The 16,511-nt window shown below is 40.0% G+C and overlaps 1 protein-coding gene across 2 annotated transcripts in view; it reads right to left on the bottom strand.

Moving 5' to 3' along the window:
- The window catches only part of LOC126268234 (nucleobindin-2), a 71,054-nt gene that overhangs the window by 13,611 nt on the left and 40,932 nt on the right, over positions 1-16,511 (bottom strand). For both annotated transcript variants that reach the window (XM_049973882.1, XM_049973883.1), the window contains exon 7: positions 14,412-14,592. In XM_049973882.1, the coding sequence (XP_049829839.1) occupies positions 14,412-14,592 (181 nt within the window). The remainder of the gene's footprint in view (positions 1-14,411; positions 14,593-16,511) is intronic.

Consider the following 16,511-nt stretch of genomic DNA (forward strand, 5'->3'; position numbering starts at 1 on the left):
CATCCCAGTATACAAAAAGGGAGATACGGACTCTCCATCTAGTTACAGGCCTATTTCAATAGTAACCGCATTCTCCAAGGTAATAGAATGCATCATGTACCAGCAATTATCTCACTTTGGGAATCTAGGAATAATTAATGCTACACAATACGGGTTTAGGAAGAATCTGTTAACCATTGATGCAATCAACACGGTAGTCAGTTACATCCTCAAAGTTTTTGAGAACAAAGGCTTTGCTCAGGTCTCATTCTGTGATCTAAGCAAGGCCTTCGACTGTGTTGAGCACACGCCACTACTAGAGAAACTAGAATTCTACGGCATCAAAGGAAACAGTCTCAGACTATTAAAAGCTTATCTCAACAACCGTAAACAGGTAGTTTGTGTTGGTAAGAAAAGTCAAACATATAAAATTTTAAAGTAGGTGTGCCTCAGGGATCTGTACTTGGGCCCTTCCTGTTTCTGATAATGATCAATGACCTTCCCTCGTTTATTAGATCCAACACTGTATTGTATGCAGATGATACGACTTTTCTTCATAGCAGTAACAATCTTAATGATCTTAAAACCTGTGCTGAAAATACACTCACTCATGCAGCATATTGGTTCAGAGCAAATGGTTTCCTGCTAAATGAAAATAAAACTCAGCAGGTAATCTTCACTCTAAGAGACAAGCCACTATCTGATGACCCTAGTTCTGTTAAATTCCTGGGAGTTTATTGCAAACCCTTATTTACTAAACAAAAAATTATGACTGTAATAAACCTCTATATATACAATGTCTTAATCTTTATGAAGAAGAACCTACAAGATGTGATACGTAGAGAAAATGTACATTGTTACAACACAAGAAGCATCAAAAACATATACATGCCTTACCACAGACTATCAAAATCAATAAATAGCTATGAAGACTCAGGACACAAACTATTTAATAAGCTGCCACATGCCATACAGGATCTTCCTGAACACACATTCAAAGGAAGACTGCATGAATGGTTTATTGCCCACCCCTTCTATGATATAAATGAATTCTTCAACTGTAAAATGCAGTAATCGGACAGATGACCCACTGTACATTTATTGTAATACAAGCTAAAATGTTTCAGTAATCAATACCTTATCACAGTGTATTATAAATTGTAACTTCATTTGACATTGCCAATTGCTGTAATGGCCTAAAGACAATAAAATATTTATTATTATTATTATTATTATTATTGCTTTTTCCAATCTTTGAAGCACTTCTGGAATTCACTTTTTGTTTATGTTGTTAAGCTTCTTCAGCAATTCTGTTCTTATCTCGCCAGCGGTGGCAAAATGACATCCTTTCTAGGTTGTCTTCAACATCAGGAACAGAAAGAAGTTGTTGGGGCCCCATGTCTGGCAAATATGGTGGCTCAGGCAACATAACCTTTTTTTTCCCTTTTTTTCCAAACAATCACAAACAAGGGTGGGAGCATTATCATGGTGCAATTTCCACAAGTGGTTTTGCCACAGTTCTAGTTGTTTTCTTTGGACTGCTTCATACAATCAGTGCTTAATTCCAGCTAGTATTACTTATTTACCATACGATCATAAGGCTCTATCCCACCATAATCGAAGAAAACAGTGAGAAGAATGCTCATGTGATCAAACTTGTCAATTTTTTTTTGTCTTGGCTCTTCTGGCAATTTCCACTGATACAATTGGGCCTTGGTTTCGATATCACACACGTTTACCTATGTTTCATCACCTGTTATAACCCTCTTTAGAAGTTCTGGATCATTGTCAACTTCATTCAATAATTTCTTATCGCTGACTACACAATGTAGTTTTCGGTTGACATTCAACAAATTCAGAACAAACTCTGCTGCTGCATGTTTCATGCGCCGCCCCCCCCCCCCCCAAAAAAAAAAAAACCGCCCCTGCTTGGCATGAGCCAAAGGATAAGCCGATATCATCAACAACCTCTCTGACAGCAATTTTCCAGAACCACTTTCTTTACTTCTTCCATACTGCTGTCAGTAATTGATGTGTTATGGCAACCAAAGTGGCAGTTGTCTTTGACACCTTTTCGGACCTCTCTGAAATGTTTATACCACTCAAATTCTTTTCTTACTCATAGTAAATTCACTGAAAGCCACAGTCAACATTTAAAATACAGTGCCGCATTTTATTCCATTTTTCACACAAAATTTAATGCAAATTCTTTGACTGAGCTTTTTTGAAAGTAAAAATTCCCGAGCACTTGAAACCACACGTAACCTTATCGACTGTCAACAATAAACTAAATATTCAAAACAGCTGAAAAGGCAAATACATCAGGAACATCTGTACAAAATAAATATTTTAAAAAATGAGAAAATCTGATGTACAAACACCCAAATTTTAAAAAATCCACTACTTTTTGATTGCATCCCTTAGACATAAGATGATAATACGAACATAGCATTGTGTAGCCCTGACTACCCCTTTCTCCCAACGCTGCATCTGTGTAAATTTCAGTTTTATTCAATAAATAATCAAGTACTCATTCCACAACAGATTTTCACTCTGCATCAGTACGTGCAATGATTTCAAAAATTCTTAGCAGATTAAAACTGTGTGCCAAACGGAGTCGGACCTAGGCTCTTTGTCTTTTGAAGACAAGTGCTGTACTGACTAAGCTATCCAAGCATGATTCTCAACACACCCTTGCAGCTTTTTCGAACCAGTACCTCCTCTCCTATCTTCCAAACTTCACAAAAGCTATTCTGCGTGCTTTGCATTCTTTGAAGAAAGGATATTTCCACGTAAGACAAAGGTCCCCAATTTGAGTCATGGTCCAGGATAGTTTTAATCTTATAGAAAATTTCAAATGATTACTCATTTGGTTACTAATAAATAGGCAAAATGTGTAAATCCTAGGACCAACACTGAGAAGTGAGCATCAAGACAGCCAATATTCTCAAGACTATGTTTGTTTAACTACACTCCTGGAAATTGAAATAAGAACACCGTGAATTCATTGTCCCAGGAAGGGGAAACTTTATTGACACATTCCTGGGGTCAGATACATCACATGATCACACTGACAGAACCACAGGCACATAGACACAGGCAACAGAGCATGCACAATGTCGGCACTAGTACAGTGTATATCCACCTTTCGCAGCAATGCAGGCTGCTATTCTCCCATGGAGACAATCGTAGAGATGCTGGATGTAGTCCTGTGGAATGGCTTGCTATGTCATTTCCACCTGGCGCCTCAGTTGGACCAGCGTTCGTGCTAGACGTGCAGACCGCGTGAGACGACGCTTCATTCAGTCCCAAACATGCTCAATGGGAGACAGATCCGGAGATCTTACTGGCCAGGGTAGTTGACTTACACCTTCTAGAGCACGTTGGGTGGCACGGGATACATGCGGACGTGCATTGTCCTATTGGAACAGCAAGTTCCCTTGCCGGTCTAGGAATGGTAGAACGATGGGTTCGATGACGGTTTGGATGTAGCGTGCACTATTCAGTGTCCCCTCGACGATCACCAGATGTGTACGGCCAGTGTAGGAGATCACTCCCCACACCATGATGCCGGGTGTTGGGCCTGTGTGCCTCGGTCGTATGCAGTCCTGATTGTGGCGCTCACCTGCACGGCACCAAACACGCATACGACCATCATTGGCACCAAGGCAGAAGCGACTCTCATCGCTGAAGACGACACGTCTCCATTCGTCCCTCCATTCACGCCTGTCGCGACGTCACTGGAGGCGGGCTGCACGATGTTGTGGCGTGAGCGGAAGACGGCCTAATGGTGTGCGGGACCGTAGCCCAGCTTCATGGAGACGGTTGCGAATGGTCCTCGCCGATACCCCAGGAGCAACAGTGTCCCTAATTTGCTGGGAAGTGGCGGTGCGGTCCCCTACGGCACTGCGTAGGATCCTACGGTCTTGGCGTGCATCCGTGCGTCGCTGCGGTCCGGTCCCAGGTCGACGGGCACGTGCACCTTCTGCCGACCACTGGCGACAACATCGATGTACTGTGGAGACCTCACGTCCCACGTGTTGAGCAATTCGGCGGTACGTCCACCCGGCCTCCAGCATGCCCACTGTACGCCCTCGCTCAAAGTCCGTCAACTGCACATACAGTTCACGTCCTCGCTGTCGCGGCATGCTACCAGTGTTAAAGACTGCGATGGAGCTCCGTATGCCACGGCAAACTGGCTGACACTGACGGCGGCGGTGCACAAATGCTGCGCAGCTAGCGCCATTCGACGGCCAACACCGCGGTTCCTGGTGTGTCCGCTGTGCCGTGCGTGTGATCATTGCTTGTACAGCCCTCTCGCAGTGTCCGGAGCAAGTATGGTGGGTCTGACACACCGGTGTCAATGTGTTCTTTTTTCCATTTCCAGGAGTGTATTTATTGACATATCTTTTATTTAAAGAGGAGAACATATGTGTTTGAAATATGTACTGTTGTTTAATAATGAACCAGTAGACTTGGAATGGCTTGTGAGGCCAAAAAACGATCAGCAGAGAAATGAACTCCCTTCCATGTTAACTGCAGGCTTAGATTTTTTTGGCAGTTTTGTTGGAGCAAGGTGTTGTAGAAGATTGGCAGAGGCCACATGTTGACACCCTTACAGTCTACTGCTGTTAGCCACACTCACAATCAAGAGCTACATCAGTTGCTTAAGATTCAAGTGATTGTTTATTGAGCTGAGAATTGGAAATGCCACTTTCATACTTTCATTTGTTTTATGAGAAAGCTGTGAACAATAGTTTGGGACTTAGAATAGACTGCATTTTTTTCTGTGATAAAATTTGGCCCTCAGCCAATATTTAAACATTTTTACTAGTGCTGGACTCTGAGCAGCAGATGCGACTTAGAATTATTTGTGCTGTTTTGGTGACAGGCTCTATAGAGTGTTAAAGACTACCATTTTGCATATGGATTGTACAATATTGCTATAAGGCATTAAACTGCCTATCTGAGCATGATCTGTCAGACCTTACTGAAGCTGTGGCACTTCAGTATGTTGCATTTGCACACCAGTTAAACACACAGATGTGTACCAGATTCTGCTAGTACCTGTTCCCACATACAGAATCTTTAACTGAACTTGTTGTATTTCATATGTTTGAGACTCCACTTACTTCCACTATTTGTTTCAGTGAAGGGCGAATTATTCACAAGTTTGACTGCTGTGAATCGAAAGTAACTATTTGATTCAATTTATCCATATGTTTTTGGTATGGTGTTAGATTAAAGTCATTTGATTATTATTTTAACATGCAAACTTGCTTGACTTTGAGACTGTTTCAAATGCATGATTACTTATGAACCCTGTTGCACTCTCAGCTAGGACAGGGCAAGCACATGAGCTGTACATTAGTGTAGTCCGCCTCAATAGGTGTGCTGGTTGCTCTCTTTAGTAAAATGTCTCCAGGTAGCAAAAGTAAATAGGTAGTATTAATGGCCAATTTGTTGTACATTTTATGCTCAATATTTTTGCCAAGCAACCCAGCTTTCATCTTCATGTCCTGCAAGCTGTGTGTACATAAGAATGTACATTCACTGTGTGGACTCCAATCAACTGATTGGGAGTATGCACACACCAAGAAAAAATAAATAAGCAAATAAATAAAAAGAGAGATATATATAAACAGAAGATGCAACACAAAGGAATTACCCGAATGGGACAGAAATTAGTAGATGTGATGTACATGTACAGACATACATAACTTCAGAAAAATTGGATGATTTATTAAAGAGAAAGAGGTTCACAAATTGAGCAAAACAATAACTTGTTGGTACACCCATGGCCCTTATGCAAGCAGTTACCCAGCTTGGCATTGGCAGAGCTGTTTCACGTTGTGCAGAGAGATATCGTGCCGAATTCTGACCAGTTGACATATTAGTTCATCATACTCCCAGGCTCTGAACGGCTCTGCCAATAATTCTGCAAACATTCTCAAGTGGTGAGAAGTCTGGCAATCTTGCTAGCCTAGACCGGGTCTGGCAAGCATGAAGATAGAGTAGTAACTTTTGCCGTGTGCAGATGGGCATTATCTTGATGAAATGTAAGCCCAGGATTTCTTGAAATGAAGAACAACAAAACAGGACATAGAATATCGTGAATGTACCGCTGTGTAGTGATTAGACAATTGACAGTTTTTAACAACTGATTCGCCAGTCGACTGTTTTTAAGTTAAGCTGTTTTTTTTCAGTCAAATGAAACAACTGAATGAAACTAGTCTTTGTGGCAATGTCAGCTATATGAATGTTTTTACTCACTCACCGTGTTTTAGTGATTTTACTTACATCTTTTTCTGTCTTTCTAGATGTACATGAACCATGACTAGGGTTGACAACTTTTTTAGAGCCAAATGAAGTATCTTATTTCAAGGAGATGTGAATGACAAGTACATTTCTAAAAATATATTCAAAATGTATGTATGTACTTACTGAAATGAGAATTTTTGACTTGTGGCATTAAATATAAATTTCTGTTGGTTTTAAAAGTTTAATATATGGTGCTGCACTGTAAATTTATTATATACGAGGGTGAGTCAAATGAAAACCTTATATTTGTAATAACAAATCGAAATTTCGTGCTGTTATCCTGTAAGCTGGGAAGCGTGCTACAAACAGCATGCAGAATGGCCCATAGGTGGCAGCATAGTGCAAATGCACACATACCGACACAGTATCAGTATCAGTATAAAGATGGCCACATGACTTGCGACTTGCAGCAGGGAAGAACAGCATTCTGTTATTCAGTTTTTGCATAGTGAAGGAGTGAAACCTATTGAAATTCACTGACGAATTAAGGTTCAGTACGGTGATACATGCTTGTCACAGCAGCAAGTCTACGAATGGAGTAGGAAGTTCGCAAAAGGTGTGACTTCAATGGAAGATGCTCCTCGTCCAGGTCAGGCACCATGAGTTGTGACTCCACAGAACATTGCAGCAGTTGAAGACATAGTGAAGAAAAACTGCTGAGTAACACTGAATGACACTGCAGCATGTTTACAGATTAGTCATGGGTCAGCAGACCACATTTTGCATGATATGCTCCAGTTTCACAAAGTGTCTGCAAGATGGGTGCCATGACAGATGACTCCTAGAAGGAGAGAATGATGTGTTGAAGCTTGTGAAGAACTTCTTTGGCGCTTTGAACGAGAAGGTGATGGCTTCCTTGCAAGAATCGTTCCTGGGGACAAAACATGGGTTCACTTCCACCAAACGGAAACAAAGAGAACGAGCAAGGAATGGCGCCATTCCTCATCACCAAAACCAAAGAAGTTTCGAACAGAACCATCAGCAGGGAAGGTTATGCTGACTCTCTTATGGGGTGAAAAAGGTATCATTTTTGGAGCATTACATGCCTAGAGGGACAACTGCCACCAGTGCATCATACACAGATCTCCTAAAAAAATCACCTGCGGCCTGCAATGTGGATTGCTGTCGGCACGTGTCCTTTTGCAACAACATGACAATGCAAAGCCCACACTGCCCGTACAACAGTTGCAGCAATCACACACCTGCATTTTAAGTGTCTTCCTCATCCACCTTACTCACCAGACCTTGCCCCCAAGTAATTTCCATTTGTTTGGACCATTCAAAGATGCAATGGGAGGAAAGTAGTTCCGTTCTGATGAAGAGGTACGCCACACGGTGCACGAGTGGTTTCGCAGACTACCAAAAGAATTTTTTTCTAAAAGAATTTATGCACTTTGTAAGCACTGGAGGACTTACATTGAGCGTGGGGGAGATTATGTTGAAAAGTGATACAGCTTTGTACCACTTCTGCAGAATAAATAATATTTAAAGAAATATTTAACGTTTTCATTTGACTTACCCTCGTATAAACGAACAATCACTTTTTAACATGTTTTTATCGGTTTCTTGTCTTTTTAGGTACAAATTTTGCAACTGATTTTAAACTAGCTTCCTGGTAAGCTGGAGACTTGAAACTTGCAACATAGCTCTGAATTGGATGACACTATAATATTAACTCGCTTTCGAGTCCAATGTTTGGCAGAGGTTACTTTGTTTTTCGGTTTGTCTGTCTGTCTGTGTCTGCCTGTCTGTCGAATCGGTCAGGCACAAATTTTGCAACTGACCTTAAACTAACTTCCCAATAAGTTGTAGACTTAGCTCAGAACTGAATGACAATTGCCTCGCCTTCTCTACTAGTTTGCGGTGGAGAGCAGGTACTTTGTGTACTATTGCCCTGTGTGTTTGTTCCAGTCGTGAATGTTTTTCTATTAAAAATGACTGCTGCTAAGCTTCCCTATGAGGAAGCTATTCTATTCTCTATTCTATTCCTATTCTCTCTCATTTTTACATTCACAGTCTTTTCATGAGATATCCCTATGAGGAACCAATATATTGGTCGGCTCAGTTGAAGGGAAACCGAAATAAACCTGAAGTTTACCACATGTTACTGTAAAAAACTCACAAAATGTTGAAAAATTTCACACACACAAGACTAAAGAGCAGAAAATAACTATTTAAACAGAGATACTGTTTTAAAATGAACTAATAAATATGAAAAAATCTCTCCTAGTCCCATACAGGTTCCTAATGTCAGAGATAGTTCAGAAAATTTGTACTAGAGAATTTTTAACAGCAATGACATTATCTGTAAAGCTGGAAATGCTGGGAGGCATGTATGTAGCTGGTGATGTAATTTCATGCACAAAATATTTACCTTCCACACAAATACAGCAGAGTCCCGCTAATCTCAACCCTGGTAATCAGAATGTTTGGTTAATCCAAATGTGAAAAATGTTACTCTAAGTATGGAAAAGTGCACAGTAAACTGCTGTACATACAACTATTTTAATTTATACAGTACAGTAAACATGCATTAGAAAAATTAGCAAGAAAACATTAGGTTTAAACAATGCATAACAATGAAAGAAAAGCTGTCAAACTTACTAAATACAGCTGACATTTTATCCCTATTTTTTAGATGACAAAACCTCGGTAATTGTTTTCTGGCGTAATGAAGACAGTCTGTTATAATGTGATGCATAGTCGAGCAATTGTCTTATAAACATCAAATCAGCAGGTGTAGCAGTGGGCTGTTGCTCCAAAGAACATAGCACGAGGTCAAGGGTTTCTGCTGTGTCACTGTGTGTCACCAGCTCTCCTTTGTCGCTTTTAGACGCATTGTCACTACTGTCACAGCAGCCCACTTGTTCCTGGTCTTGAATCACAGCAGCAGATCTACGTCCCCTTCACTAGCTTCTTCACATCAAGGAATTGTCTGTATCATTAGTATTAGATCTTCCCTCTTCATTTTCAACTAGATTGTTCCGAAATTCAAGAGATGTCCACAGTTTTCTCCACGACTTTCTCAGAGTATTTTCTGAAATATTCTGCCATGCCTCAGCGGCACTATAAGCAACATCCTTCACATTGGTCGATTTTATTTTGTGCACTAAAGGAATATAATCATCTTGAATCAGCATTCTTAAAAATTGTTTCTTGTAAACCAGCTTTAATGTTTGCAGTACACCCTGGTCCATCGGTTGTAGAAGTGGTGTAACATTCGGCAGCAAAAAGTTCACCACAATTTCTCCATCACATAATTCTTCAGTGCTGGGGTGAGATGGCGTGTTATCAGTGAAAAGGATTGCACAGGGAGACAAATGACTTTCCTTAGAAAACCATTGAAGAGGGAACCTGGTCTTGAAACCATTCTTTTAACAGCTTACCATCCATCCATGCTTTTTCCTGGTTGTGATAATACACGTGCAGGGACTTTACGTTGCAGTTTTTAAAATCTATGGGCCTAGCAGATTTGCCGATCAGCATTAAGGGCAGCTTGTGATTACCAGCAGCATTGTTGCACGCTAATAAAGTCACACGATCTTTGCACATTTTAAAACCAGGAGCATGGTCTTTGCTTTTGATGCCAGGCTTTTTGTTGGCAATGTCCTACAATTACGGCCAGCCTAGTCAGTGTTATAAATTTGTTGGGGAGAATACTTTCCCTCTCTTATAGTTTTTTCAAACTCACCCAAGTATTCCTTCACTGCCTTACGGTCAGAAGAAAGCTTCTCTCCAGTAATAGTTAGCTGACAGAGTCCATGACGTTTTTTGAGTCTGTCCAACCAATCCATACTCTCGCTACTAAAAGACTCGTCACCATTCATTGACTTGTTCAGGTAAACAACCTTCTCCTGAACCAGTGCTCCATCACACATTGCCTATAAAACAGAATGCAAACTGTTGCTAAAATGAGGCAAGATTCCTTTCCTTCTTCACGTCATGAAGGGAACCATTCTGTTCATCTCTGCATTTTCCAATAAGAGTTGCAATACATCCAGATTTCCCTGTCTTGATCCTAATTTTGAGGGCATCCAGAGGTGTGTTGGAGCGATTTTTATACAACTATTTGGTGTAAACCTGGCTCTTTTTCTGTGTAAGTGAACATTTGACTCATCACAAACAGACTGTAATAAATCTTAGTTACAATTCAATAAAGGAGGACTGAACCATATACAGTTTCTTCATTTTAGTCTATTTAAAAAAAGCGCCAGTTATCATGCTTACACACTCTCCTGTACACAAACAGTAAGTTCCAAAATCATCTTTACAACTTTGATCATGTATATTTTAGAAATGGGAATAGGTAGAAACATGCAGTTTATGGCATAATGTTAACACACACATCCACAGCTGTTTTTTCTCTCTTATTTTCACATGTTAGTTATTGGCACTTTGCTATCTATCCCTATTTCTGAAATACAGTGTTAACAAAAACACGGTAACATTTTACCAATCCAATAAAACTAGAAGTGATGAAAGAAAGGAATTGCATCCATAGTAATTGAAATCCTACAACCTTGCCATTTACGAAACATTAATGGCATTTATCATTTTTTTAAAATTACGTCCTTTAGATGGCGTCGTTTTGAGTAGATACATTCGTAAAATCTGCTGTTAAGATTCCTTATTGACCATTGCAACATCTCAGCTGGGATACTGTGAATTGCATCCCGAATTCTCTGTTTTAACTCATGCAGGGTTCTTGGTAGATTCGTGTAGATTTTTCTCTTGTAGCCCCACAACAAAAATCACAAACAGATAAATCTGGTGATCTAGTGGGACAGGGAATATTACCAAGTCGTGAGATCAATCACACTGTTGCCGAACAATTCTTGCACATATGGCATTGATTACCATGCAGTGTGTGATGTCGCTCTGTCCTGTTGAAACCAGGCTTCTTGAATGTTTGGAAAGTTTTTCAATGCAGGTGTAACGAACGTACATAACATCTCAACATAATGTTCGGCAGTGACAGTTATTTTGTTTCCCCGTTCATTTGCGAAAAAATACAATCTGATAACCTCATGTGATGAAACACCACTCCATACTGTCACTTTACTAGTGTGTAAAGGGTCCTAATGAACATAATTAGGATGTGTGTTTGCCCAGTAATGGTAGTTCTGTTTATTCACATAACCTGCGAGATGAAAACGTGCCTCATCTGACATCCATAACTTGTTTAGAAATTCATCGTCATTAAAACAATCGTAACCGGTAAGCGTTGCCCTTCAATTGTTGCACCATCTGTAGTTTGTACGGATGGAATTTTAAATCAAAATGAAGAATTCTGCAGTCTCTTCAACGTCATTAACTCAACATTTTATCAGGTGTTTCAACAAAATGGCATCATGACATCCTAAAAATATCAAAATTCCCTCTGCACTGCTACCAAACTATCAGTGTTTTATAAAACATTTTTATGGCTAATGCACAGTGTTGTCCATTCCACTGATCCATGATTACTGAAATAAGCGGACTGTTGACTCGCTAACCGTCATGAACCAGCAGTGCTGCCGCCTGCCAACTGCTGCCACTACTCATTTCTAACATTTCCGTTATTCTATGTCACCCTGTACATGTGATCAATGTTGCGAAGACAAAATTGGAACACCCTATATTTTCCATACTTATTTATTGAGACAATGGGAAGCTTCCCACAATGAGCACTCACATACACTGCGATGCCACCCCACCCGCCAGCCAACTGGATATCTTAAATGTCATTTGCCCTTCTACTCATTGAGCTGTATGAAACTGACATCATTTACAATCATATTCTTTACTGCGAATTAGTACTACATCTGAACATGACTGCACTTTAAAAAATCCTTCTCAATATCATGTAATTTACACCTGCTGGTGGGATGTAGACATGTGCCCACTGGCGTTGTCGGCACTTAAACATAAGTGAGGAAACATTCCCCCTCTCATGCCCCCGTTCGCCACGCAACACCATGGCCATCGACCAACTTATGAAGAGGCTGTTTGTGTCTGGCAAAACAATCTGATTTGACTCAGATGTCCGTGGTTTTCGAAGCTTTTGTCTTGTGTCGGCAATTTACGTGATGAGAGGCCTACCCCAGTGATACATCAGGTTAATTAGTTATGCAATAATGGCAACTGGAACAATTTAATCCACAACAGTGAATGGATCCGTTTTAAATTGTGAAAAGAAAAATTACTGCATTCCGTACGTAATTTAATGAACATGTATACTGCTTATTTTAACTTTGGCATACCCCTGAGGCAAGTCTTCACTTAGGACCAATCTCTGTCACTATAATGTGGCACTGCTTTAGTTCAACTAATGAAATTACTGCAGGCTTGTTTCACTAGAAAGACTGAATGGATACCTTGGTCATCTAAAACATGAAAGAGTGGTTTCAGTGAAAAGAATGAACACATGGTTCAACCCACGGAAAAATTACCAATTGATTTTTTTCACTTGAAAAGAAAGAATGAATAATTCAGTCAATATGCAAAGCTACAACAGTGTCAAATCTTTTCATTTGACTGCTAACACACTGATTGCTTTCACTCAAAGAAAGTAAATGAATAATAATCCAGCTGATACACAAAATACAACTGAGTGACACAATTTTGTTTTCTTTCAGTTGCTTCCACATACTGGTTTCAATCAAAGAATGAATGAGTAGTCCGAACAACTGAATCGATCGTTTTCATTCAGTTGCTCCCACAGACTAGTTTTACTCAAAAGAATGATTGAATAATTCAACTGACACATGTAACTACAACCAAATGAGTCAACTGTTTCCCAACAACCAAAAGAATCTATTATTTTCATTTCGACGTTCCCATCACTACCGCTGTACTGTAAGAATGCTGCAGGTGACAACGAAAGGGCGATTGCTGTGAAAAGAAATGGCATCCCAGAAGGATCAGTTCTGGCTGCTGGGCTGTATGGTGGGTGACAGTTAGGTTGGTATCGCACTGCTGTCCGGAGCGTCTCCAGACATGTCTTCGCTTGTCATTGGGGCTAAATTTGAAGTTGGAATCCTCACTGAACACAATTCTATCGTCACTGAACACAATTCTACTCCAGTCAATGTAAGCTTAAGAGGGGTCCTTGAAAATGACCAAAGGTCAAAATTCATTCTCCAAACACACTGAGTGTTCTCTTTGTAAGTGATACACCACAACAAGCTACGAACTACCATACAACAGAAACTGAATTAGTGAATTGAAAATGCCTGTGTTGCATTCTCTCCATTCACTAACGCAAGCTATATTAACTCTGCTCCATCAGCCCAGCACCAGTGAGCACTTGCAGCTCACCTGCTGAGCCCGAGTCCATGCCTTGTTCCATTGCACACAAACAGCCTCTATCCTTCATAAAATATGCTTAATGGGACACATTAGGATAATGATCTAAAACTGGTGCATTAATGGACAAACTCTGTCTTTTTTTAAGGTTATCTTGGTATAGGAAACCACCTAAATTATTTCACATGGTTCATCACTACCATTACACATCCAAAATACGTTTTTTGTTTATCACCAAAACACTGTACAATTTGGCCACAGTTGAGACAAAGCTTCATAAACTGCAAAATAAATTGATATTATTTCGCATTCTGTTTGTGTTGCACCTGATACTCCAACTTTACAAATGCACTTAGAAGTCATTGATTTACAAAGCTGCATTCTTCTCAAGGACAGATATTACAGTAGCACAAATTTGCCCCAATGGTACGATCAGAAGAGTATCCCAAAATACACAGAAATGCAGCCATCATATCTATAGTTTGGTCAGCATTTGATTGCATTAAGCTTTGTTCGTTCATGAAAAGGAAAAAAACTTCACAACCCAACACTAAAGGGGCCTTCTGTGTGTGACACAAATATTTTCTCACTCATGAATAAAAGGAAATCCCATGTTCCACAAACATAACACTCATTAACAGTTTTCCATTAAATGGATGCTGTAACAATCTTATTTCCTCAGTACACTAAGCACTTTGCACACCTAGCCCACTGGCGGGGTGCAGAATGCGCGTGGACTCGCGATACTGAATGTACCTTGCCCTAAGGCAATGTAAAAAATGACTAAATTCACAACACCACAGAAAACACTTCTAGAGTACTACCTGATTAGACCATCCTTATTGGTATCAGTTTCGGCAAACACATGTTCTCTCATCCTTTCCATTTCCTCCACTCGTTCTCTCATGTCAGCGTCTGGTGCTCCAGATTTATACAGCTTGTCCAGTTCCTTCAAAAATAGCGCTTTTACCTCTTGTTCATCCCAAGCACCATTTCCATCCAAATCTGTAAAAATAATAATAAAGTTACTAAACTTTATGCTACATTTTATTGGTATGCAATAGTCAGTTTATACACCTTACTTTAACTAGCAACATCTGATTGTTACCAATAACCAGTCAATACTGTATTATTAACAGATGGCAAATTGATATACAAAGGCATTAGAGTGTATGGACTTTGGCCAGGGGTATTTTGAGGCTATGATTGGTTCTCTGATGGGAGCATCTCTGACACCAGGGAACAGGAGTTTAGTGTATCACTGACAGCAAGGTCTTTAGAGATGAAATACTTGCTTTCCTGGAGAACTGCAATTATTTAAGGAACAATTCCAGCATTCAACCTGAAGTAATTTAGGGAAATCTTTCGGTACCTTTACATGGACCATAAAAATCACATACTGCTGACAATATAGCCCAATAATGTTGTTTGGTAACATTGTGGCTACTTGTATAACAACATTACCAGCCACTCCTGTCTGGCAATGTTGGTGGTTATACATTTCTAAGCCAGAGATGTTTACACGGGGACCCTTACTGATAGACAAAAAAATGATGAACACAAGGTAGTGGAAGTGAGTGTGGCTCTCCTGCTTTCATGTCACACCAGGAATAAAGTTAGAAATAATAGACATTGGACTTTGAGGATGTGTTCTTTTTTAGGTAAGCTGAATGCTTCAAAAAATGTAACTCGTGAACTGACACGGGATACATACATTTTCTGAATGGCAAAACATGATATCAAATATCTCGTGGAAGTGGTCCAAGAACTGCCAAAACCAACACATACATGGGAGAGTGTATACCAATTACAACCCAACTGGCAATCACCCTTCAGCTGTTAGCTACTGGCGGTTCATAGAAACTTTAACGTACCTCTTTAAAGAGCGTTATTCATCAGTAAGCCTCTTGGTACCAGAAGTATGCAATGCTTTGGTAGGATGACTGAAGGATTTCATTATGGTAAGTTGGAATAAGGATACAGTTTTTATTTACACTTCATTTTTGTTCACCAGCACACCACTGTTTACACTATCAATTCCTGCTTCAGGCCCATCTCGAGAAATATGAAACTCATAGTATCAAATGTGAACTATGTGACTGAAGAGTTGCCTGCACTTCCACTCTTCCTTGGCATCATTTTTACATTGCATTTGGCTTGGTTGGAAGGCTTCAGAATTTTGTGTGTGCCTCGTCAGACGAGATTCTAAGTTCATCGGCAACAGCTTGCCAACAATCCTTTTTCTAAATGTGAACTTTCTATACATTATTTTCGACGTTCCATAGCTCTGGTCCTAGACAAATTACGTTTATGAAATTCTTAATTCTCTCTTTTTTCCATTTCTCTGTTGCTGTGCACAACTAATGAATGACCATATGTATACGTGCAAACTTTCGAACAAAAGCGAGACAATATTGTGGCTGCAGCACTGTTAGTGAGAGAAGTAGAAAACCAAGGTGAGAGCGAAAGGGAAGCATTCTGAGACAGGGAGAGAGATAGATATTGCAATGTAATATGAAATATTCTCCACCTTTGATGGCGAACACCCTTAACCCCGCAGTAATACACTGACAACTGCCAGCAACAGCCTGCTATGTATTGCCTGGCCATACCACAAAATTGCTGTGTATTGCAGCCACATTGCAGCTCCACTGACAGCAAAGGTATTGCGGCCAAATATTGCAGTAAAATATGACCTGTAGTAAAAGCACCTTTAGAAAAAGTTAATCAAAGTGGCAAAAGTTAATCGAAGTGGCCGGATGGATATTGGAAATCAGTTTTTCCCAAATACGAGTCTAGTTCCTTAACTGTTACGCAGCCTCACTCAGCAGTACATCTTGGGAAGAGCATAAAAAAGTGAGGGTGCCCGAGTAGATGAGCTATTTCCTAACAAATTCCAATATTCTAAGACTTTAAAGTTAAGG

This window comes from Schistocerca gregaria, chromosome 4, assembly GCF_023897955.1.
Source record: "Schistocerca gregaria isolate iqSchGreg1 chromosome 4, iqSchGreg1.2, whole genome shotgun sequence".
NCBI classification, from domain to species: Eukaryota; Metazoa; Arthropoda; class Insecta; order Orthoptera; family Acrididae; genus Schistocerca; species Schistocerca gregaria.